Raw genomic sequence first — 24,750 nt, 5'->3', positions numbered from 1 at the left:
AAAGCATAATAACTTGCCATTTGATAAATATGCCTGTCCTATTCTGCTCAGTGTTTTCCACATTCTTAAACTTCACAAAAGAACTAAATGATTCAGCAATCTGACCATGTGTATAACATCTATTTCTGGAGCTATTTTTAGAGCAACCTCCTGCAGAGGAATAAGGAAGAAGAAAGGCAAAGAGACAAAGGCTTTGGCATGCATGAAGTAGGACAAAGATGACTATAATAAAATCATAGTTACTCTCATCTTGTTATTTATTCTGTCATACAAAAAAAGTCAGAGTAAGAAATATATAGGGGTGATTGATTTAATTTTGAGAACTGGAAAACTAATTTATTAACAAAGCATAATAAGTTTGGAAAAAACAAAGGAAAAGTGATATTTTTTATAAAGAGGTTTATTAAATTAATTCTAACATGATTACTTGCTACACTCATCACTTTGTGACAGAGACACATATTATATGAGGAATACCATGTGTAAGCCATCATATCAATGACTCTAATCATATACAGTGGAACCTCGGTTCTCAAATTCAATTCATTCCGATAGGCTGTCTGAGAAGCAATTTTTTCGAAAACCGAATGATTTTTTTCCATTAGAAATAATGTAAATTGAATTAATCCATTCCAGACCCACAAATGACGCCATTTTAATCTTTCTTATACACAGTACATGTCTAATGTACTGTTTAATCTACAAATAAACACTTCCTTTCTTAAGTTTACCGAACCACCTCCTACTAGCCTTAAATCACGTTCAGCACTCATTCCAGGGGTATCTTTCAGGTCACCGTGCAGCATCTTTGTTTGTTTATATATTGCTGCCTCCAAAATGCTGACATTTATCCAAATCAACAACAGTTTTTATACCTTTTCAACTGCCTGTGATCATTATTTCTTTCACACTCTTAGCAATAGTTGCACTAGATGGCCTCTTTATGTTTTAAAATTGTGCTAACCTTTGACTCCCCCAACAACAAAAGCATTCTCTCCTTTTTTTGTGGCCTGAGAGATCTTTCAAAAACCAAAGTTTGGTTCACAACCTAGACATTTTTTCTGTGCACAACTTGGCTGAGAACCAAATTGTTCATAAATAGGAGATGGTAGAGAAAGGTTTGACTGTGTTTAAATGCCAATGAAGAAAAGCCCATTTGGTCTGTTACCCAAAGGCATTAATATGCATATCTGCTTTTTATATTTGTTTACTCCCCATTACATGGCAATAAATATCAATCTAGCTGCAAGTTACTCTTCAAGTCTGCTTTTCTTCTATGTACTGTTGTGATCCTCTCACACAAAGAAAAAATAAAAGGGAACTGGAAATTATATTGATAACAGCCATTGATACTCTGACTACATAGATTTCTAGTCTTTTATTTATTTTTATTTTTTAGATTTCTAGTCTTTATAATCTAGGACAGATAGATTTAATAGCTATGAAGAAAAAGAAAAAAAAGCCTCAATTTCATAATCATAGGTTTTTTTCTCACTTGAATTTGTAGTTCAAATTTACATCACATGCATGATCTAACAAGACTCCTCATAAAAAATGGTCCTTAGCATTCATGCCCCTATCACTCCTGGCAAAACTTGCTGAAAGACACAAACTCAACTCGGGCTTTAATAACTTTCTGACTATGCTAAGCTACTACCCTAAGGGGGGGGAAAGTTAGTATGAGCAAGTAGAAATTTCAGAAAGCAAATGTAGAACTGCCAAAAAATTGACCTCTCCCCGCCAGCTCCAGCCCCACCCTCCATGCACATGCCCTCACCCCCCTACTGTCTGTGTCCATTGGTTATGCTTATTTGCATACATACTAGTCCTTTGGTTGATCTCTTACCACACACCCCCAGTGTCCCCTACCTTCCCTCTGAGGTTTGACAGTCTGTTCCATGCTTCTATGTACCTGGATCTATTTTTGTTCATCAGTTTATGTTGTTCATTATATTCCACAAATGAGTGAGATCATGTGATATTTTTCATTCTCCAACTGTCTTATTTTGCTTAGCATAATGCTCTCCAGGTCCACCCATGCTATTGCAAATGGTAAGAGTTCTTTCTTTTTTTACAGCACCATAGTATTCCATTGTGTAGATGTAGCACGGTTTTCTAATCCACTCATCTGTCTGCTGATGGGCCCTTAGGCTGTTTCCAAATCTTAGCTATTATAAATTGTGCTGCGATGAACATAGGGGTGCATATCTTCATTCTGATTGGTGTTTCTGATTTCTTGGAATATATTCGTAGAAGTGGGATTACTGGGTCAAATGGGAGTTCCATTTTAATTTTTTGAGGAAGCTCAACACTGTTTTCCATAGTGGATGCACCAGTCTGCATTCCCACCAGCAGTGCACAAGGGTTACTTTTCCTCTACATCCTCACCAGCACTTGTCATTTGTTGAGTTGTTGATGACAGCCATTCTGACAGGTATGAGATGGTATCTAATTGTCGTTTTGATTTGCATCTCTTGGATGATAAGTGACTTTGAGCATGTTTTCATATATCTCTTGGCTTTCTGTATGTCCACTTTCGAAGTGTCCATTTAGGTCCTTTGCCCATTTCTTTTTTTTTATTTTTTTATTGTTTAAAATATTACAAATAGTAGTACATATGTCTCCTTTTTTTCCCAATTTACCTTCCCCCGGCCTCCCCTACCCCCCGGCACGTGCCCTCACCCCCTCCGCCCAGTGTCTTGTGTCCATTGGTTATGCTTATATGCATGCATACAAGTCCTTCAGTTGATCTCTTACCCACCCCCCCACCAACACTTCTCAGCCTTCCCACTATAATTTGACAGTCTGTTCAATGCTTCTCTGCCTCTGTATCTATCTTTTTGTTCATCAGGTTATAATGTTCTTTATTATCCATACATGAGTGAGATCATGTGGTATTTTTCTTTCACTGCCTGGCTTATTTCATTTAGCATAATGCTCTCCAGTTCCATCCATGCTGCTGCAAATGGTAAGAATTCCTTCTTTTTTATAGCAGTGTAGTATTCCATTGTATAGATGTACCATAGTTTTCTAATCCACTCATCTGCTGATGGGCACTTAGGCTATTTCCAAATCTTAGCTATTGTAAATTGTGCTGCTATGAACATAGGGGTGCATATATTCTTTCTGATTGGTGTTTCTGGCTTCTTGGGATATACTCCTAGAAATGGGATTACTGGGTCAAAAGGGAGTTCCATTTTTAACTTTTTGAGGTAACTCCATACTGTCTTCCACAGTGGCTGCACCAGTCTGCATTCCCACCAGCAGTGAAGTAGGGTTCCTTTTTCTCCGCATCCTCTCCAGCACTTGTCGTTTGTTGATTTGTTGATGACAGCCATTCTGACAGGTATGAGATGGTATCTAATTGTCGTTTTGATTTGCATCTCTTGGATGATAAGTGACTTTGAGCATGTTTTCATATATCTCTTGGCTTTCTGTATGTCCACTTTCGAAGTGTCCATTTAGGTCCTTTGCCCATTTCTTTTTTTTTATTTTTTTATTGTTTAAAATATTACAAATAGTAGTACATATGTCTCCTTTTTTTCCCAATTTACCTTCCCCCGGCCTCCCCTACCCCCCGGCACGTGCCCTCACCCCCTCCGCCCAGTGTCTTGTGTCCATTGGTTATGCTTATATGCATGCATACAAGTCCTTCAGTTGATCTCTTACCCACCCCCCCACCAACACTTCTCAGCCTTCCCACTATAATTTGACAGTCTGTTCAATGCTTCTCTGCCTCTGTATCTATCTTTTTGTTCATCAGGTTATAATGTTCTTTATTATCCATACATGAGTGAGATCATGTGGTATTTTTCTTTCACTGCCTGGCTTATTTCATTTAGCATAATGCTCTCCAGTTCCATCCATGCTGCTGCAAATGGTAAGAATTCCTTCTTTTTTATAGCAGTGTAGTATTCCATTGTATAGATGTACCATAGTTTTCTAATCCACTCATCTGCTGATGGGCACTTAGGCTATTTCCAAATCTTAGCTATTGTAAATTGTGCTGCTATGAACATAGGGGTGCATATATTCTTTCTGATTGGTGTTTCTGGCTTCTTGGGATATACTCCTAGAAATGGGATTACTGGGTCAAAAGGGAGTTCCATTTTTAACTTTTTGAGGTAACTCCATACTGTCTTCCACAGTGGCTGCACCAGTCTGCATTCCCACCAGCAGTGAAGTAGGGTTCCTTTTTCTCCGCATCCTCTCCAGCACTTGTCGTTTGTTGATTTGTTGATGATAGCCATTCTGACAGGTATGAGGTGGTACCTCATTGTTGTTTTGATTTGCATCTCTCAGATGATTAGTGACTTTGAGCGTGTTTTCATGTCTCTTGGCTTTCTGAATGTCCTCTTTCGAAAAGGTCCTATGCCCATTTTTTGATTGGGTTGTTTATCTTCCTTTTGTTAAGTTGCATGAGTTCCTTGTAAATTTTGGAGATTAAACCCTTATCGGTGATAACATTGGCAAATATGTTCTCCCATGCAGTGGGCTCTCTTGTTGTTTTGTTGATGGTTTCTTTTGCTGTGCAGAAGCTTTTTATTTTGATGCAGTCCCATTTGTTTATTTTCTCCTTAGTTTCCATTGCCCTGAGCTGTATTGGTAAAGATATTGCTACAACATATGTTTGATATTCTGCTGCCTATGGATTCTTCTAAGATTTTTATGGTTTCCCATCTTACCTTTAAGTCACCCCATTGATTGGCCCTGATTGCCGGCCGGGCCTAGGAACCCTACCGGTGAATGAATTTCGTGCACTGGGCCTCTAGTAGTATCATAAAATGTTAATTTCCTGGTTTTCATTTCTGTAAGGTGGTTACATAGGAAAATTCCTTGATTTTAGAAAATACACACTGAAATATGTGAACATAAGGATGTATAATGCCTGCAACTTACTCTTAAATGGTTCAGAAAAAAAAGAGAAACAGAAAGATTGATAGATATAAAGAGAAAGAAAGAGAGAGAGAATGATCAAGAGAGAGGATAAAGCAAATGTACTAAAATGCTATCATTTAAAAAATCTGAATAACAGTTACTGGTAACTATTATTATACCATTATTGCAACATTTTCTGAAATTATGTCAAAATTTAAAATGTTAAAAAGGTTAAGGAATAAAAAAGATATACCAGGAAAAAGTAACCAAAAGAAAGCTGATATTAACATTATACAAAATAAATGTTAAGACAAGAAGTATTATTAGCTTCCTGATACATACACTACATACCTAGAACAGTGTCTGGCATATGGTCCATGCTCAAAAATTGTTGTTCAATGAAGGAGTAATAAAAATATGTAATACATAATGAGGAAAGGAACAATTTACCAGGAAAATGCACCAATTTTAAATTTACGTACACCTAGAAACATAGCTTCAAATACTGAGTACATACTAGGCAAATATATTGTTAATAAATATTGACTATAAGTATTAACAAGGTAATAAAGCAAACCTCAACAAACGTAAAAGAACCAATTACATATAATCCACATTCACTAGCCACACTAAAATAAATTAGAAAAGAATGACAAGACAATCCATATTAAAAATTTTAGATATATTTCTTAATAGCACATAGCTCAAAGAAGAAATAATACTGTAACTCAGAAAATAATAAAACTACTAAATTGCAAAACTTGGGGAAAGAAACTATAGTGGTTCTTAAGAGGGAAATTTATAACCTTAAGGGCTCATATTAAAAAATTAAAAAGACTGAAAAGAAATGTATCAAATATCCAGCACAAAACCTTAGAACAGTGGTTCTCAACCTTCCTAATGCCACGACCCTTTAATACAGTTCCTCATGTTGTGGTGACCCCCAACCATAAAATTGTTTTCGTTGCTATTTCATAACTGAAATTTTGCTACTGTTATGAATCGTAATGTAAATATCTGATATGCAGGATATATTTTCATTGTTACAAATTGAACATAATTAAAGCATAGTGATTAATCACAAAAACAATATGTAATTATATATGTGTTTTCCGATGGTCTTAGGCGACCCCTGTGAAAGGGTCATTCGACCCCCAAAGGGGTTGCGACCCACAGGTTGAGAACTGCTGCCTTAGAAAGAAAATAGAGGGAATAAGAGATAACATCAAAAATCCACAAAATAATATTTTTTAAAAGCTATGAGAGAGGTTCAATAAAGCCAAAAGCTGGTTCTTTGAAACCACTAGTAAAATACACAGCCCTCAGGTAATATTGATCAAGAAAAAAAAAGTGTACAAATAAGCATTAGAAGTGATAAGGAAGACATGACTACAAATAGAACACAAAAAATGTAAATTTAGATGAAAGAAAACTATTACACATCAAAACTGATGCCCACTATTATTACTGAGTTCAATAGTTTAAAACTACCCTATTTAACAGATAAATTCTACAAATATTCCAGGAACAGATCATCTTTATCTCATATTAAACTGAGATTTATACTAAACTAGAGGCCCGGTGCACGAAATTCAAATTCATGTGGGGGGAGGGTGGGGTCCCTCAGTCCGGCCTGCATCCTCTCACAATCTGAGACTGTTCAAGAGATGTCCGACTGCCGGTTTAGGCACGATCCCACAGGCTCCTAACCACTCGCCTGCCTGCCAGATCACCCCTAACTGCTTGCCTGCCTGCCTGATCACCCCTAACCACCTCTGCCTGACTGCCTGATCACCCCTAACTGCCTCTGCCTGCCTGATCACCCCTAACTGCTCACTTGCCTGCCTGATCGCCCCTAACCACCTCTGCCTGACTGCCTGATCACCCCTAACTGCTTGCCTGCCTGCCTGATCACCCCTAACTGCTCACCTGCCTGCCTGATCACCCCTAACCACTTACCTGCCTGCATGATCACCCCTAACCGCCTCTGCCTCCCTGAGTGCTCCTAAATGTTCGCCTGCCTGCCTGATCGCCCCTAACCACCTTTGCTTGCCTGCCTGATCACCCCTAATTGCTTGCCTGCCTGCCTGATCGCCCCTAACCAATCACCTGCCTGCCTGATCGCCCCTAACCACTCTGCCTGCCTGCCTGAATGTCCCTAAATGCTCACCTGTCTGCCTGATTGCCCCTAACCACCTCTGCCTTGGCCCCCACCATGGTGGCTTTGTCCAGAATGACATCCGGAATGCCGTTCGGCTGTCTGGTCTAATTAGCATATTATGCTTTTATTATTATAGATAGGAAACCAAAATAGAGATACACAATTAAAATGGGAAGCGCCCCCAATATACTTTACGAGGCTAGTATGACCTTTATACCAGAAAAGAACAATAAAAATAAAAGAAAGTACAGGCCAATCTCATTTATTAATATACATGTAAATATTGTAAATAAATTATTAACAAACAAAATCAGTAATGTATATAACATACATAATGACCAAAAATGTTGGAATGACTTATTACAAAATCTTACAATCTTCAAATTTAATTTATTAAAGAAGAATCCATATGATCAATATAAGAATTGAAGAAAAATCATTTAATGAAACCCAACAACCATTCATAATATAAACCTTAAGCAAACTAATAAAGGATAATTTCTTCAGACTGATAAATGGCATTTAGCAGACACAGCTAGTGATGCATTCCCTTTAAAATAAAAAATAAGGTACTTTTACTTCTTTACCCAACTTTGTACTGGAGATTCAGTCAAACTGGAAGTTCAGTCAAACAAGAAGATACAAAATCTACAATAGGGAAAAACTATCATTGTTTGTAAAAAAATAAAATTATATATATATGTATATATATATAATTAACAAAAAAATAAATTATATATATATAAATTTTAAAAACCTAAGGTAATCTACAGATATTTTATTCAAATTATTAAGTGTTAGAGCAAGGTTGCTAGATATAAGATCAATGAACCAAAATAAACTGTGGTTCCATATACTAGTAACAGTAGGAAACCTATTTCTGACCAAAAAAAATTTACAATAACAAAAAGTATAAGATATCTGGGAAGAAATCTAAAGAAAACAAAATAAAAATGCCCTGGACAATGTATCCCAGTATCCCAGTGGTTAGAGTGTTGGCCCCCACACCTAAGAGTCGCAGGTTTGATTCTCAGTTAAGAACATATACCTGGGTTGCAGGTTTGATCTCTCTCTCTCTCTCTCTCTCTCTCTCTCTCTTCCTCTTTCTCTTCCTCCTCCTCCCCCCTCCCTCCTTTCCACTCTCTCTAAAAAAAAAAATCAATGGAAAAAATATCCTCAGGTGAGGATTAACAAAAAAAATAATAAGCTACCTATGGAGAAAAGCATAAAATAATTAAATTAGACATATATAAATTGAGAAAGGTACAATATTAATATTATGTTATTCATATTAATATTATATATTCATATTATGACACTGAAGGCTAAAAATCATTAAAAAGTCAATTGTCTTCAAATTCAAAGGTATTCCAATCAAACAGATCAGTAGGATTATTCATAAAACTTGATATGCTATTTCTAGAATGTATATAGAAGAAAGGACCAAGATTATTTTTCAAAAGTAGGGAAGGACCCTGCCAGCATGACTCAATGGTTAAGTGTCAACCTATGAACCAAGAAGTCATAGTTCGATTCCCAGTCAGGGCACATGCCTGGGTTGCGGGCTCGATCTCCAGTGTGGGGTGTACAGGAGGCAGCCAATCAATGATTCTCTCTCATCATTGATGTTTCTCTCTCTCTCTCTCTCTCTCTCTCTCTCTCTCTCTCTTTCTCTCTCTCTCTCCCTTCCTCTCTGAAATCAATAAAAATATATTTTAAAAAACAAGGAAGGAAAGAAAGCAGCTTGTGAATGAAAGGAGAGGGAAGAAAAAGAAAGATTGGGGATCTACTTCTACTAGCTCCGACAACAAAATAGAAAGTTACAATTATTAAGCGAGTGTTATATTGAAACATGGATAGATATCAGACAGACAGGCAGAGAGGCCAGGCACAGACCCATGCATATGTGGATATTTAATTTGCTAGACGGAGATACTATCGAAGGCAGAGGGAAAGACAGAAAGAATTCACTTTTCAATAAATGAAGAAAAAATGAAATTGGATTTCAACTGTACATTACAAGCAAAAATCCATTTAAAGACCAACTTTAAAACTTTGTTAGACAATATAGAAAAATATCTTTTTGTCCACAGCCTTATAAGGGATGTTTTTTACTTCTGTGCCTCAAAAGACAGCAGAAATAAAAGAGATTTGTTTCTTTATCAACTGGAAAAGGTAAAAAACAAAAACTTTTTACAATGGGCAAAGGATAAGGCTATTCAGAAAAGGGGCAATCTCAATACTAAAGAAGAAAAAGGATGAAAGGCCAACCTCACTGGATATTCAAACTGAAATCTCAATGCAATACAATTTCGTAGTTAAAAGATTAGCAAAAATAAAAAGGTCTGACATCAAGTTTCACCAAAGATGTGAAATTAAATAAATTCTCAGGTAGTACTGATGGGAATGTAATTTGGTACCATCACCTTGGGAAAAACCTGGAGTTATCTGATAAAGTGTAATAATGTGCATAATCCTGGCACCCAGCAAGCTTCTCTTAAGTATCCACCATTGAGCACTGTTTTTCAAATACAGGTTGCAACCAATTTTTTATTGGTCAAGAAATCAATTCAGTAGGTTGAGACCAACATTTTTAATGAGACAAAATCAAATCAAATAGGATATGCCAGAATGGATTACAGCAAGGGCAGGTGTAGTTTCATGAAACACTTGCTCCCGGTATTTATAGTGGACTCACATAATATGTATTAAATAAGTGGGCCTCAATGTAAATGTTTTATTGCCATAAATTATGGCTAAAAATGTTTGAAAGCCACTGACCTAGAGACAGTGTTATATACACAGGCACAAAAAGACATGTAAATAAAGTTATCTGCATCAGTCTTAATAACCAAAAGTTAAAAATAATATTATTTTCCATAAATAGAAGAATGACTATTTAGTTACAATAATATAATGTAGTACTATATAACAATGAAAATTAGTGAACTAGAGCTACAGGTATCAACATAGATAAATCTCAAAACATAATGTTAATAAAAACAACTTACAGAAGATACATACACTACTATGATGATACCATTTATAGGACATTTAAAAGCATGCAAAAGAATTACTTCATATTATTTAGGGATACATACAGATATGGGGAAAAAACAGACATGCATGGGAATAAACACCAAATTCAGAATTGTAGTCACCTCTGCAGAGGAGGAAGAAAATGTGATGCGGGAGAGTTACACAGAAGGCCTCAACTATTATTTGAAACATTTTTATTTATTAAGTTGATTAGTGGATATACAAATGTTAGAATATTCCTATTCTTTTGGGAATGTCTTTAATGTTTTATAATGTTTTAAAAGGGAAAATCCCATGTAAACTAAAATGACATGTGGTTTAAAATTTCCAAGAAAAAGATTATCAAATTTAACAAACAACTTTTCTACATCCAAAAAAACAAGATCTCTAACGAGATGGTGAAATACGTAGTGCATTCATTTCATGTCCTTCTCAAGATTCAATGGGTGAAGCAAAACAAACAAACAAACAAAAAACACAAAATGAGTAAATCCATGGAAATGCTTTAAAAAAAGAGAGAGTTATCAATAATAGATCAACATTTGATGAATTTCAGGGAGCTGAAAAGCAGAGAGGATAATATCAGAGATAATCTTGAACAGAGAAAACTGCAGCTCAGAACTCACAAAAGAGCTGCTGCATTGCAAAGGCGGCAATCCTTTTTGACAAAATGCCATCCTGCTCCATGCTCCAAATCAGTACATACAAAGCACAGGTGTGGACTGGTGGTTGACTGAATCAAGTGGAAGTGTAATTAAAGTTCTGTCTACTCAACAGCTATTCCAGAAATACCAACAAATCCACACACCCCCACCCCACACCCCCAGCCCACCTCTACCCCAGCCATGCACACATATAACCACCTACAGAGCAGGTGGCGGAGGAAACCCTTAGTTGGAGAGTTGGGATCTGGTCTCTAAATAAAGAATATTTGTCAAGGAAGGATGGAGAGTGCAGGTGTTTTATCTATGGAGATAGTTAATAACTACTACAGTAGGACCAGAGGTGGAAAAGGAATGGCAGTTTCACCTGGAACAAAATTATATCAATTTCTAAAAGTTTAAAACATTATACATATAGTATCATTGTCAGGATAATAAATATGATGCATATTAATTTATAGGAAATTGTGAGTATACATATAAGGATAAATAAGAAACTTTACCCAACTCTTATTTTTTTAAAGCATTTCCACTATACCAAGCTGCCTCTTTAAGAATTGCAATAAGCCCAGCCTGTGTGCTCAGTGGTCATGGTTCAATTCCCGGTCAGGGCACATGCCTGGGTTGCAAGCTTGAACCCCAGTAAGGAGCATGCAGGAGGCAGCCAATCAATGATTCTGTCTCATCATTGATGTTTCCATCTCTTTCCCACTCCCTTCCTCTCTGAAATCAATAAAAATAGATTTAAAAAATAAAAATTGCAAAGAATATGATATTTATGCATGCCTTCACAGCTCCAAAACTCCTTATTTTTTCCCTTTGCAACAATTCATCAGCATTCCTTAATAAACTTCTTTCATATGAATTCCATACCCATGATAAAACAGAAAAGGATCAGTATACATTTACACTAGCTGATTCATTTACTGATAATATTTCTATTCTGTTTTTAATTTTATATTTATATTTTAAAATAGAAAACACATAAATACTTCCCAAAATCAAAAAATATAAAGCTTAATAATTATGTCTGCAATTTAAATTCAGAAGGAAACAGAATTACCTGAGCTGCTTGCTTTGCATAAATCAATGCTATAATATTTATTTCATTTCCCTAAAGCCGTGGTCGGCAAACCACGGCTTGCGAGCCACATGCAGCACTTTGGCCCCTTGAGTGTGGCTCTTCCACAAAATACCACATGCGGGCGTGCACGTACACTGCGATTGAAACTTCGTGGCCCATGCGCAGAAGTTGGTATTTTGTGGAAGAGCCAGTATTTTGTGGAAGAGCCACACTCAAGGGGCCAAAGAGCCGCATGTGGCTCGCGAGCCGCGGTTTGCCGAGCCGCAGTTTGCTGACCACTGCCCTAAAGGAATGGCCAGGAATCACATATTGGTTCCATTTTAATACTTACCACAAAAGTGATTTGATTGTGTCGCAAGTTAAGTTCAGTTAGTGAATCCAGCCCATTAAGATTATCAACGTGACTTAAAAGGTTCCTGGCAAGGTTTAAAACTCTCAAATCACACAAATGATTGACATTTTCGATTTTGGCAATCTGTTAAAGATGAGGAAGAGATGGTTAGCAGACATAAATCTCAGATATGTATGTTATAAAAACCAAAACTTAACTATACAGCCATTGGACTAAGTGACCATTTATATGAAGACATTTAAAAATCTATTTCTCATCTCAGTGACATCAGAGGAATGGCAGCATGAGAGATCCCCTTGGTCTCTCCCCTTGAAGTTTCAACAATTTGAACAGCTAAAATTCAACAAAGGATTCCCTGCTCAACTCACAAACACATCTGAGATCTGCACATTGAAACATATAAAGGTGAGCAAGTGGGAGTGAACAGGGGAAGCGAGAAGTGAGAAGAGCTCAAGGAGCCATGGACTCAGCCTTGCAGCCAGAAGTTCACTGCAGGGCTCAGCCCAGAGAGAAGAGGAGTCAGGTTGTGAATGGCACTCCCTTCAACTCAGAGGAGGAAAGAGATTTAGTCAGCATTCCTGCAGGAGTGGAGAGTATAAGCTGCAGGTGAGCCCAGTGACCTGGGCAGGGATGAAACACACAAGTAAAGCCACAGTTATTTGGCCATGGAGCCTGGCCGCCTTCCCTTAACCACCAAAAGCTTGCCTCCCCTCACCCATCATGTAGGGTTGCAGAGAACATTTTCTGCAAACCTGAGAACTTGTACTACGGAAACACTTTTTCACTGAGTGAAAGGAACACTCTGCTACTAATATCAGGGTTGGTTGGAGGTTCAGGGGAATGCTGCGAAGGTCCACTGGTTGCCATTGCTCAGAGGGCAAAGCAATAAAGAAGGTAGCCTGGTTCCTCCAGCTCACCCCACAACTGCACAATGAGGCTACACTGCCAACAACGTATGGCCAAGGGAGACGGCACTGAGATTTCACAAATTTGGAGCCACATTGCCCACCATGTTCCCCTATAAGATTAGTCTCCTGAGACCTGGGTGACTGGATCTCAGGGAAAGCGCCCACCTTCTCAGGGAACAAAGGCCATTTCCCACCACCCCCACAGAAACCTGAAACACCAGAGAAGTGCAAGAGAGCCAAAAAAAAAACAACAACAATAACTTAAAATCCAATGCCACCTACTGGAAAACAAAGAGAGACTTCTTACCAATCTATTAGAAAAGTGCCAATCATACATAGATGCCTAGACAGAGAAGGAATCCATCGAATACCATGAATAGCCAAGGTTACAAGGCAGCTCAGAAAGAAAATGGAAAATCTCTAAAAAATAAACTTAAAGACATAGAAATATGTTATTTAAATGACAGAGGATTCAAGATTGCAGTTCTGAAAAACTCAAGATTTAAGAAAACACAGATAGGCAGTTTAATAAAATCAGACACCAAATAAGGAAACAAAGAGATGGAAACTTTAAAAAAGAACCAAATAGAAAGTCTGAAGATGAAGAACTCAATAAAAGAGATCAAGAATGAACTAGCGAGCATAGGAAGTAGAGCAGACCAGATGGGGAAAGAATTAGTAATATCAAAGATAGAAATCTAGAAATAATGCAGAGGGAAGAAAATAGAGGCATGAGCATAAAACAACAACAAAAGAACTCTACAAGAACTATCTGACTCCATCAGAAAGCAATACAGAAATAATATGTATTCCAGAAGTAAAAGAGAGGGAGTAGGGAACAGAGAGCCTATTCTAACAGTTGATGTGAAGGAACTTCCCAAATCTATGGGAAGAGCTAATTCCTTTAATCCAGGGAGCAAACAGAACACCTAATTACCTTAATCCAAAAAGACCTTCTCCAGGCACACTGTACTAAAACTGCCAAAATTAATTACAAAGAAAGAATTATCAAAGCAGCCAGAAAAAAGAAGAAAGTAACCCATAAAGTAAAGCCCATTAGGATATCATAATACTTCTCAGCAGAAATGCTACAAGCCAGAAGAGAGTGGATCTGAATATTCAAACTACTGAAAGAGAGAAATTACCAGCCTAGAATAATATATCCAGCAAAGTCATCCTTCAAATATGAAAAAGAAATAAAGACTTTTCCAGATGTACAGATGCTGAGGGAATTTATCACCAGAAAACCTCCATTGCAGGAATTACTCAAAGGGGTTATTCTATCTGAAACAAAGAGCATAAGGCCATAACACTATGAGTAAGATCATCAACAGACTTACAGCATAAATAAATAATCTGTGATAACAGTAACATAAAAGTAGAGGGGGTAGAGGTCTCAATTTGCAAAGAAGGATGGATATCAGATGCATTAAAAAAAAGGACTAATGTATATATGAAACTTTCTTTTTCATAAACCTAATGGTAACCACACACACACACACAGAAACACATAACTTAAAAAAAGAGGAAAAAAGAAAAAAAAAGTATGAAAAACAACAGACAGAAACACAAAGGATAAGAACCAATGGAGGCACATCGCTACCAGAAAACAAAAAATAATATCGTTATAGAGAATCCTCATACATCAATAAGTACCCTAAATGTAAATGGACTTAATTCACCAATAAGAAGGTAAGTAATAGCATACAGGATCAAAAACAAAACCCAACCATATGCTGCCATCAGGATACACATCTAAGCTGCAAAGACAAAAACAGATTCAAAGTGAAAAATAAATCTCCAAGCAAATAGCATCCATAGAAAAGCAGGTATAGCCATACTTATACCTGAGAAAATAGATTTCAAGATAACAAAAGTAATAAGAGACAAAGATGGACATTTTATAATGATGAAGGGGGCAGTACATTAAGAAGACATAACACTTCTCAATATATATGTACTCAATCAGGGAGCACAAAAATATATAAAGCAACTACTAATAGAACTAAAAGGAGAAACTGAAAAAAACACAATCGTAGTAGGGGACCTAAATACTCTACTGACAGCTCTAGATCAATCATCCAAACAGAAAATCAGTAAGAAATATCGTTGTTAAATGACACATTAGACCTAATGGACATAATCAATATATACAGAGCCTTTCATCTCAACACCAAAATATGCATTCTTCTTTAGTGCACATGGAACAGTCTCAAGGATAGACCATATGTTGGGACACAAACCTATCCTTAACAAATTTTAGAAGACTGAAATCATACCAAGCATATTCTCTGACCACAATGTTTTGAAATTAGAAAACAACTGCAGAAAGGAAGTAAAAACCCCTACAAATATTTAGAGATTAAACAAAATACTACTAAAAAATGACTGGGTTAAAGGAAGAAATAAAAGGTCAGAGCAAAAGATATAGCGAGACAAAAGAGAATGACAATATGACATATCAAAACTTCTGGAATGCAGTGAAAACAGTAATAAAAGGGAAGTTTATATCATTGCAGGCCTATCTGAAGAAACAAGAAAAATCTCAAGTAAACAACCTATTATCACATCTTAAAAAACTAATAAAAAAGAGCAAAAGCAGCCCAAAGTCAGCAGAAAAAAAGGAAATCATAAAAATTAGAGCAGAATTGAATGAAATACATAACAAAAAGACTATAGAAGAAATTAATACAGCAAAGTGCTGGTTCTTTGAAAAGATTAATAGAATTAACAAACCCCTGGCTATCCTCACTAAGGATTTATCTAAGATGCACCTGCACTGAATTTATCTGAAAAATAAAAAAGTCGATATTAAGAAAAAAATTGTAAATGGAAGATTATAAGAGAGGGTTTCGCGTGCCAGCAAAAGTTACTGGCGTGCCATGTTTGGCACACATGCCAGGGGTTGCCAACCCCTGGCATAGTGTCTTCCTGCTTCTGCTAATAATACTGGGGCGTTTCTTTTAGAAAACAGTCTGTTACCCATTACAGCCATGGACAAAGTCACAAGCATACAGCAAATGATAGAAACTTCAAGCAAACAGTGGTATAGGGTGAGAACATAGTTCTTGATTAGTGAATAAACTTCATAGCAAGAAGGGATGATGGGAATTTAGAAAGCCCAATTATGGGTCACACTGATCAGAGTGAAGGTTGCAAGACAGACTGCAGAGCTTCTTAATAGACAGTCCTCGGTTTACGTCCGACTTGAAATATGTTGCCATCTCCCATTTATTTATACAAAAAAGTTCCGTCATTTCGACGTATGTACATATGTGCTATATTTTTTTTTATTTACCACAAGTAAAGGTCAGGAATTGTTATCTTTCTTTTAAATATTTTTTACTGTTTCACTTCATTACTGCTGTGTATATGCTCCATGTGAGTGACTAGGTGCTTACATAGGTGGGTTCCGACTTACGAAGAAAATTGCGTTACGTCACTCCTGTAGGAATGGATCTCCAACGTAAGCCGAGGACCTACTGTACATCTAGGAAGGCTGGATACTCCAGCCTTACCTTTTTTGTAAGAGTGACCCAGACTGCTCTGTCTGGATAAAGACAACCTTCCTACTCAGCAATGACAAAAAGGGTGAATGTCTGCTTCCAGGCAAGAAATCACAGAAAGGGCAAGCTCTTCCCGAAGGAAAGATGGCCCTGAAAGAACAGATTTTTCTTGAAGCACATCTGTTTCCATGTTTAAACAGGCATTGACCAAGAGAACAAATTCTAGTAGACCAAATAAAATTTAGGTTAAGAAATGGAGAGTCAACCTCCCACATTCATTTGCATTCTTCACTACTCACATATAATCAATTGCTAAATCTTGATGTTTCTACTTTTTAAATATTTATCCAATCTGCCCCCTTATTATGTCCCTATTGCTATTACTTTAACCCAAGCCATTATCACTTCTCACCAAGATTAGTGGATTAGACTCTCAAGTGTTGTCTCCAATTTCACTTCCCTCCATCTCATTCCATTCGCCAGTCTATTTTTTTTAAAAAAATCTTTATTGTTGAAAGTATTACATATGTCCCCTTTTTTCTCCTATTGACCCCTAATAACCTACCCATAACCCCTGTCCCAGGCCTCCACCACCCTAATCTGTGACAATGGAAGAGATCAACCCAAGTCTATTTCTTGAACACTACCATCATTCCTCAAGATGCTTTCACACGCATAAAACAAATACATTTTCACAATGTAAACCAAGTATCACTTTTATTTCCAACAGATGTAAACTCAAAAGACAAAAATTATACACTTATTTTTCTTTCAGTTTTTCTAACTACCCAATTCAATTTTTTAAGAGTTAGACATTGTTTCACTATTAATAGTCATGGATAGTTCTTAAAATAGTGGGCTATAAGAAAAAATATCAATTCCTTAGTATGACAATACAAAGCCCTCCACACTCTGGCTTCTACCTACCTCTCTTACCTCACCTTTCACCGTTCCTGAATACCTGCTAAATTATTTAGCAGTAAAAAAATACCATGCTATTTTTAGTCTCAGTGCTTTGCATATGATTTTCTCCAACTGGCAAAACTCTTTAATTCTTATGCCCCTTACAGCACCATCTAACTGGGCAACTTCCCCTGTATTAGAGTGACACTAACCAGCCTGTAGACAGGCTACCAACACTCCTCCCATAAGGTGCACACACAGACAGACACACAGATGGGGCTGGCACAAGATAACCTGGCAGAAGTGGCCTATCTAGATCTATCAAGGTTTTAATTAGTTACATTAGCTTTTCATCAAAATGATTGGGATTAACAGCTTAGAGAGCCCAAGGATCATACTGAGGTTTGTGCCTGGATGACTGCAATTGGCAATGGCAGATCTTGATCATCAACAGGCAGGGACTCCTGGATCGTCCCAGAATGTACGTTTACTACCTTAGGGGTAAGATGAACTTCTGCTCATGGAGCTATTCCTAAGTAAATATTCACATTTCAAAGGTTAAAATGTAAATGGAAGAGCAAAATGTTAAAAAAGCAGCAGCCAAGATGTTCTGAAAGAAAAGAACAGGAGGGGGAACATAATAAATCAGATAGAGAAATTAGGATAGACAGATACGGGAGTAGACAAGTTGAGTGACTGAATTGAAGAATGAGCCCAGATTATATAGTAATCAAAAATATAGATTAAAATCACAAGGGCACACTATAAAAATTTAATTGGAAAAAATTTACGTCTGACAATTTTAAATGTTGAAAAGGATGTGAAGTAACAGGATCTATTATGTAGTACTGGTGGGAGTATAAACTGGTGCATCCACTTTGGAAAACAATTTGGCATTATCTTTTATTAAAGTTAGACATTTAAATAACCTAATCCAGCAATGTCAATTCTAGATCTATACTACAGAGTACATATGGTATACGGAAGAAGCATGTACAAGAATGCTCTTAGAAGTACGATTCTCAAAGGAAACAAAAGGAAACAACCAATGTTTATCAATAATAAACTAGAGAAAAAAGTTTTCATCTAACCACACCATGGAACATACAACAGTGAAAATGAATAAACTACAGCTACTTAATAAAAAAGATGAATTCCATTAACATAATATTGTATCTGAAAAAACTAGATGACAACACTATGATACCTTTTTTAAATTAAGACAATGCTACTAAATGATATATTATTTAGGCATACATATATGTGATAAAACCAACTAAAAATAACTAAAAAAAGAATGATAAATGTGAAATCCAAAAAGTTCTTATCTCAAAATAAAGGAAGAACACCTAGGTAAAAGAAAATCATTAGTAATATTCTAGTCTTGAGTTGAGGTTGGATAATGTATATTTTAAAATAAGTTGATAAAAGATTAAATAAGAAACAAAATTGTCATTACTATAAAAATTTCGAATGCTTTCTATATCATAAGATAAGGAATTACCAAATCTTATAAAAATAGGCTTAACATTTCAGTGAATCAGTAAAGTAACTTGAAAATTTCAGTATAATTCTTAAAACTCTTGCAATGTCAATTTTCCTGGACTTTTCTCAAAGAAGAAAAAAATAAAAAATCTTTACAATACCTGATTTCCATGAAGGTCCAAGACATCTAAACTTTTTAGATTCTCCAGATTTGAGATTTTTTTGATTCTAAAAATCAGAGTAAATAGAATAGAAATGTAGATGTATCATATCTATTGTAAATCAAAATATGCTAAAGTATTTATTTATTCCCTATAAACACAGATAATAGAAATAACTACAGCTATCTATCTACATAAATATATTACGTAAAACATATTTCCCATCAATTTAATTGTATTGTTAAATATGCAGCCCTACTAGAGGAAATGTCCCCCCAGCTTAAACAATGTATCTTTAGAAAAGAGCAATTCTTCTAAGCACCTTGGGCTTTAGGAGAGAGTGATGCAGGCTGACCTCAGAGCTATTAGAGAAGCCTTTTATTCAATTCTTTTATATGCCTAAGCTCAAATTCCCTAAAACAGTGGTTCTCAAACTTCTGTGTGTATCAGAATCATCTGGAGGGCTTGATAAAAGATAGCTTGCTAAGTCTCACCTCCAGAGTTTCTGGGACAGGGTCCAAAAATTTGCATTTCTAATAAGTTCTTGGGTAATGCTGATGCTCCTGGTTGAGGGATCACATTTTGAAAAGTAATGCCCTCAAACATAGACCTTCTTCTTATCAAATCTCAATTTGCCCTCATATGAGCTTTATGAGGGTGAACTCACCTACCTAATAGAAAATACTAAGGAAATAATCAGAGATGGACAAGAATATTCATTACAGCATTAGAGCAAAAAAAGTATGTACTATAAATATCTAATAAAAAGGAAAATAAGTAAATTATTACATATATGCCCATATAGATTATGCAGCTATAAAATTATATTTTCAAAGACCATTTAATAACATTGGAAAACATAAGTAATAAAATATAAGTATTCAAGTGACAAACACATAGTATAAAAACAATTTTATAAAACTGTGATATGTGAATATAGAAAAAAAGGTACTACTCAATGTTGATAACCAGACCTTGAAAAGAAGGCTAAGAAATGACTGCAGGTCCTCTCAATGTCAGAACACTGTCAACAAACCTACCTAAAAACATCTATTCACTATGGGTCAGAGCCCAAATTCTGTAAAGTTATATACTAACTCGTAGAAAACTGATGTATGATTTTTGCCAAGTATAAATATAATTTATTTATATCTAATAGGAAAGTTAACCTGTTTATAACTTAACAATCTTATTCCAGTATTTGTCATTTTTCATTGACTATATATCAGTTTCTTTTATCCTCCTTTGAACCAGTTTTGTCATCCTATTGGTTTCCTAATCAATGAGTTAATTAAAAAACTGTCCTGGAATTAGTATCTATCTGTCTAAGAATTATATTTTTAACATATTTGGAAATTATACACAAGCAGTGATGGAGGTTGTCCCAGCCCATATTTCTCTGATTTAGAGGATCAATGTAATGTTTCTGTATTGACCGGAAACTCTGGGCACATTTAAGGCACTCCCATCACAGAAACCTAAATGTGCAACAGGTCTTCCAAAGAAGACCAGGGCCTCACATGCTGCTAAGCTATCCAGTAAAACAGTCCCAGTCTATTGTGATTTCAAGCATTCTCTTAGCTTTGACACATAGTGGCTTTATGACTTTCACTTCAGATTCTGATTGCCCAGGTGAATAGGAATAAAAATAGACAAGTTGTTCAGTCAGTTAAACTGAAAACCAACTAAATATCTTGCTGTCTTATTCTCATGAAATGCTTTTGCCATACACCCCTAGGACCTGAAATGACACAAAAGCAGATAAAATTCTAAAGAATTCAGAGGCAGGTGGAGGTATCAGCCCATGACCTAGGAGGCCATGGTCAGATTAGGTACTGATGTGAGGAATTTGCAGAATCCTAGTCAGTTCCCAAATAGTTGAAGATTTTTACATTAACACCAATGTGACTGGAAATTTTGTTTAAGTTCTCCCATTGAACAAAACTGAAACTAGAAAAAGGCAAGGCTCAGATATCACTTCAGTAGCGACAGAACTCTAGAAATTTATGACAGCCTGTCTCTGCAGGTTGCATTATGTTACTGACAGCAGGATAAGGTCCCTTCTACAGATCTATATGAAGGTGAGGCTTTCCAGGTGTCAGAGACAAATCCATAAGTGGGAACCCTCAAACAATCAAAAGGAAAGAAAAATGGAATCACAGGGTCTGGCGGAAAGTTTTATATACAGTCCTTGGTGATCAGAAGAAAATTCAGAGTTCTATTCATTAGCCTGTGATCATGAGGGCACCAGAAGATCTCACAAGGATAATCAGGATACAGAAAGCAGAACAGTTAGACAGCAAGAACTTCAACAGCAAAGTCATACAGAGGGGTTGGGAGTTCGTTAGTAGCAATGTAAACTTCAAATATAGCATAGCCGGGTCTTTCTAGCTTTTCAGCAGAAATATTTATTGGAGCTGTTTGAACTTAAAGGCATCTGGTTACCCTAGATGTTCATATATGGTTCCACTGTCTTAGACTAGAAGACAGTGCAGTGCTTTGCAATGTGGGAGGAAGAAAAGTTTCTGGACTTGAGCAGCAGAGGGCAACAAGTCCACCAAGACGAACATGAGGGCACAGGGTGGCAGATGAGCTTCTCTCTTCAGCAGTCCTCAGCCAGGTTTGCCTAATGGTTACTAAAGTACTGCTTCAGGATAGATTTCCATCTTCAAGACTCAAAGGCCCCTTGCCTTGATGAAGTCAGCTGGCTGAAGAGCATTAGATAAATGTTTAAGGGATCAAGATTTGCATTGTACTGATACTTCAGAAATCTGCCAGTTGGGAGAATATGGAAAGTTGTCTTCTGACTGATTTTTTTTTATTCAAGAACTTGAATAAGAGTTATTTTCTTTATGGGAAAATTAAAGTAAAATATGACCCAAAGCAAGCAAACAAACAAAAGGATGAAGGACTAGAAGGCAGGAAAAAGAAACTGCATTAGATTGCTTTTACTGAACAATGGTAAGAATATAGAGAAGGGCAGTAGGCCCCAGAGAGTTGGAGGAGCAAAGAGACCTTTAAAAAGATTTAAAAGGTCCAATACACTGGTGTCTTTGAGGCACAGGAAAAGAAAGTAGATTGAGAGATAATTTAAAACCCTAGGAAACGAGCAGCTCTAGACACTAAGTTTAAAACTAGAAAAGGAGATTTACAATGTCATGAAAACAGTGACATGGAGGGTAGAAAGGCAATGGTACTGCAGAATAAATGGAAGCTAGAGAAACAAATCAGTAACTCCAAGAATCAGAAGCGAGTGATGAAATCTCTGGGAGAGATAACAGTGAGCACCTAGAAGGAAATGCCTTGATGTATGAAAAGTTTACACCTCACTTTACTCAGTGAACTGCTCTGGGGGCATACTCCTACGGTATTTAGTTTGTACATATCTAACCTTGCAGAAGTCACCTTTCATCTCCATTTCTCCATCTGCAAAATAAGAGAGCTAATCTCTCTGGTCACTTCAAGTCCTAATACTCTATAATCCTATAATTCCCCCAAATTCCTTCGTGGTACTATATTGCTTAGTTTAACACTTGAACCAATAGTAGGTGATAGACTACACCAATGGGAACTTTCAAGAAACCACAGAGAACAGATTAGGACATAATCTTGGGAAAAGTATCTTATATTACTGCTGGCTAATGAGAATAAACAGGTAATGCAAGATCCATGCTGGGGGGAGGGGGAAAGGTAGATGGAGGGGAACCAAGCTTGGGTATAATACCACATCTAAACTTTATTATTTGATAATATAAAAATCATTTTTAGATTTTTGCCGAACAGCTCTTCTTTCTAGGCATTCTGCATCCAGTGAAGCAGAATGAAGAGAAAAGTCATGAACAAAATCTCAAGGAAATTAGGCAGGAATTGTGTAGCTGTACACATAATAGAACCTTATAAAAAGAACTGGGGACATTCATATAGGATGTAATCTTGAATATATACTGAAAACACCACCTGAACAAAAATCAATCAGTAATTTGACGATCACAAAGTAAGAAATGTCTATCCTCAGTCAAGCACTAAGGAGAATCACTAGTGAAATACTTATGTCTAAAGTGAATACAACATGCTTAAAACATAGCCTAAGAAAACATAAAGGCCAAATCTGCTATTTACTTACATATAAGCTTTGACACTGGAAAGCAATGGAAATAACAAAATACACACTATATAAATGTTATTTGTTTTAACTAATTGTCAGACTAAATCTCATAAGACAAATTATGACTGAATCTTAATTCATTCAAATAATCTTTCAAAAATTAAGTCCATTAGGTTCTTAACTATTTTTCAATTCTGAGTTGCCATCTAAACACCTACAACTCAACATTAATCCTAAGTATAATAGACAAAAACTGCTCTATAAAAGTTACCTGTTTTTCCCCAACAGAAGGACACGGAGGGATCTGAGAGTAGAAAGCCCACTAATTTCTTCTATATGATTATCATATAAATCCAAGAATATTACCTCCGCAGATTAGAAATATTTTGGATTCGAGTTATAAAATTGTGTTGAAAGTTCAATAAACGAAGGTGTTCTTCCCCATCGATAACAGGACATACAGTCAGCTTTTGCCTAAAAGACATTTTAAAAAGTTAATAAGATTCTGATTTGGCAGCTTGCCCCCTCTTACAAATAATATTTTTGGGCTCCCATGTTATGAAGAGAAAAAGATAAGTAGAGCCACTTTTTGCCTCCATGAACTAAGCATCCTAGATCTAATTATAAATCTATAATAATAAAAGGGTAATATGCTAATTAGACCAAACAACCTTCTGGACGTCCTTCCAGACAACCTTCCGGATGAAGCCAGGGCTGCGAGGGAAGCCTTGGCCCAGGTGCCAGAGGGAAGCCGGTGCCAGCAGCTGGGGGAAGGAAGGCCTACCCTTGCCTGAATTTCGTGCCATCAGGCCTCTAGTCATTCATATAAAAGCCAATATACTTTAACAAGGATAATTATTAAAATGAAGCCTAAGCTCTCATTATATTGAAAAAAACTCCAATATAAATTATTTCACATAAAATTGACTTAACATCAGAAAACACTCAATGTAACTGCCTTATGTAACAGAGGTTTAGATGTTTCAAAGAATCATCCTATATAATAAAAGGGTAATATGCAAATTGACCCTAACAGCAGAAAGACTGGGAATGACTGGTCACTATGACACACAATGACCACCAGGGGGCAGACGTTCAATGCAGAAGCTGCCCCCTGGTGGTCAGTGCGCTCCCACAGGGGGAGCTCTGCTCAGCCAGAAGCCAGGCTGATGGCTGCCAGCACAGCGGTGGTGGCCGGAGCCTCTCCCGCCTCCTCAGCAGCGCTAAGGATGTCCGACTGCAGCTTAGACCTGCTCCCTGCTGGCAAGTGGACATCCCCCAAGGGCTCCCGGGCTACCAGAGGGATGTCTGACTGCCAGCTTAGGCCCGCTCCCCCGGGGAGCCAGCAGGTGGACATCCCCTGAGGGGTCCCCGACTGCAAGAGGGCACAGGCCGGGGTGAGGGACCCCCCTGAGTACACAAATTTTTGTGCACCGGGACTCTAGTCCTATATAATAAAGAGATAATATGCAAATTGACCATCATGACCCTCACACATGATGGCCG

At 36.8% G+C, this 24,750-nt stretch overlaps 1 protein-coding gene across 1 annotated transcript in view; it reads right to left on the bottom strand.

Annotated features, from left to right (window-relative positions):
• Positions 1 to 24,750, bottom strand: part of LRRC49 (leucine rich repeat containing 49) — a 170,716-nt gene that overhangs the window by 127,546 nt on the left and 18,420 nt on the right. The window contains 4 exon segments of the mRNA XM_023753166.1: positions 12,156 to 12,299; positions 19,140 to 19,206; positions 23,516 to 23,609; positions 23,612 to 23,718. Coding sequence (XP_023608934.1) covers positions 12,156 to 12,299; positions 19,140 to 19,206; positions 23,516 to 23,609; positions 23,612 to 23,718 — 412 coding nt within the window.

The sequence above is a fragment of the Myotis lucifugus genome, unplaced genomic scaffold (assembly GCF_000147115.1).
Source record: "Myotis lucifugus unplaced genomic scaffold, Myoluc2.0 scaffold_41, whole genome shotgun sequence".
In the NCBI taxonomy this organism is placed as follows: domain Eukaryota; kingdom Metazoa; phylum Chordata; class Mammalia; order Chiroptera; family Vespertilionidae; genus Myotis; species Myotis lucifugus.
This window is presented reverse-complemented; position numbering and strand designations above follow the sequence as displayed.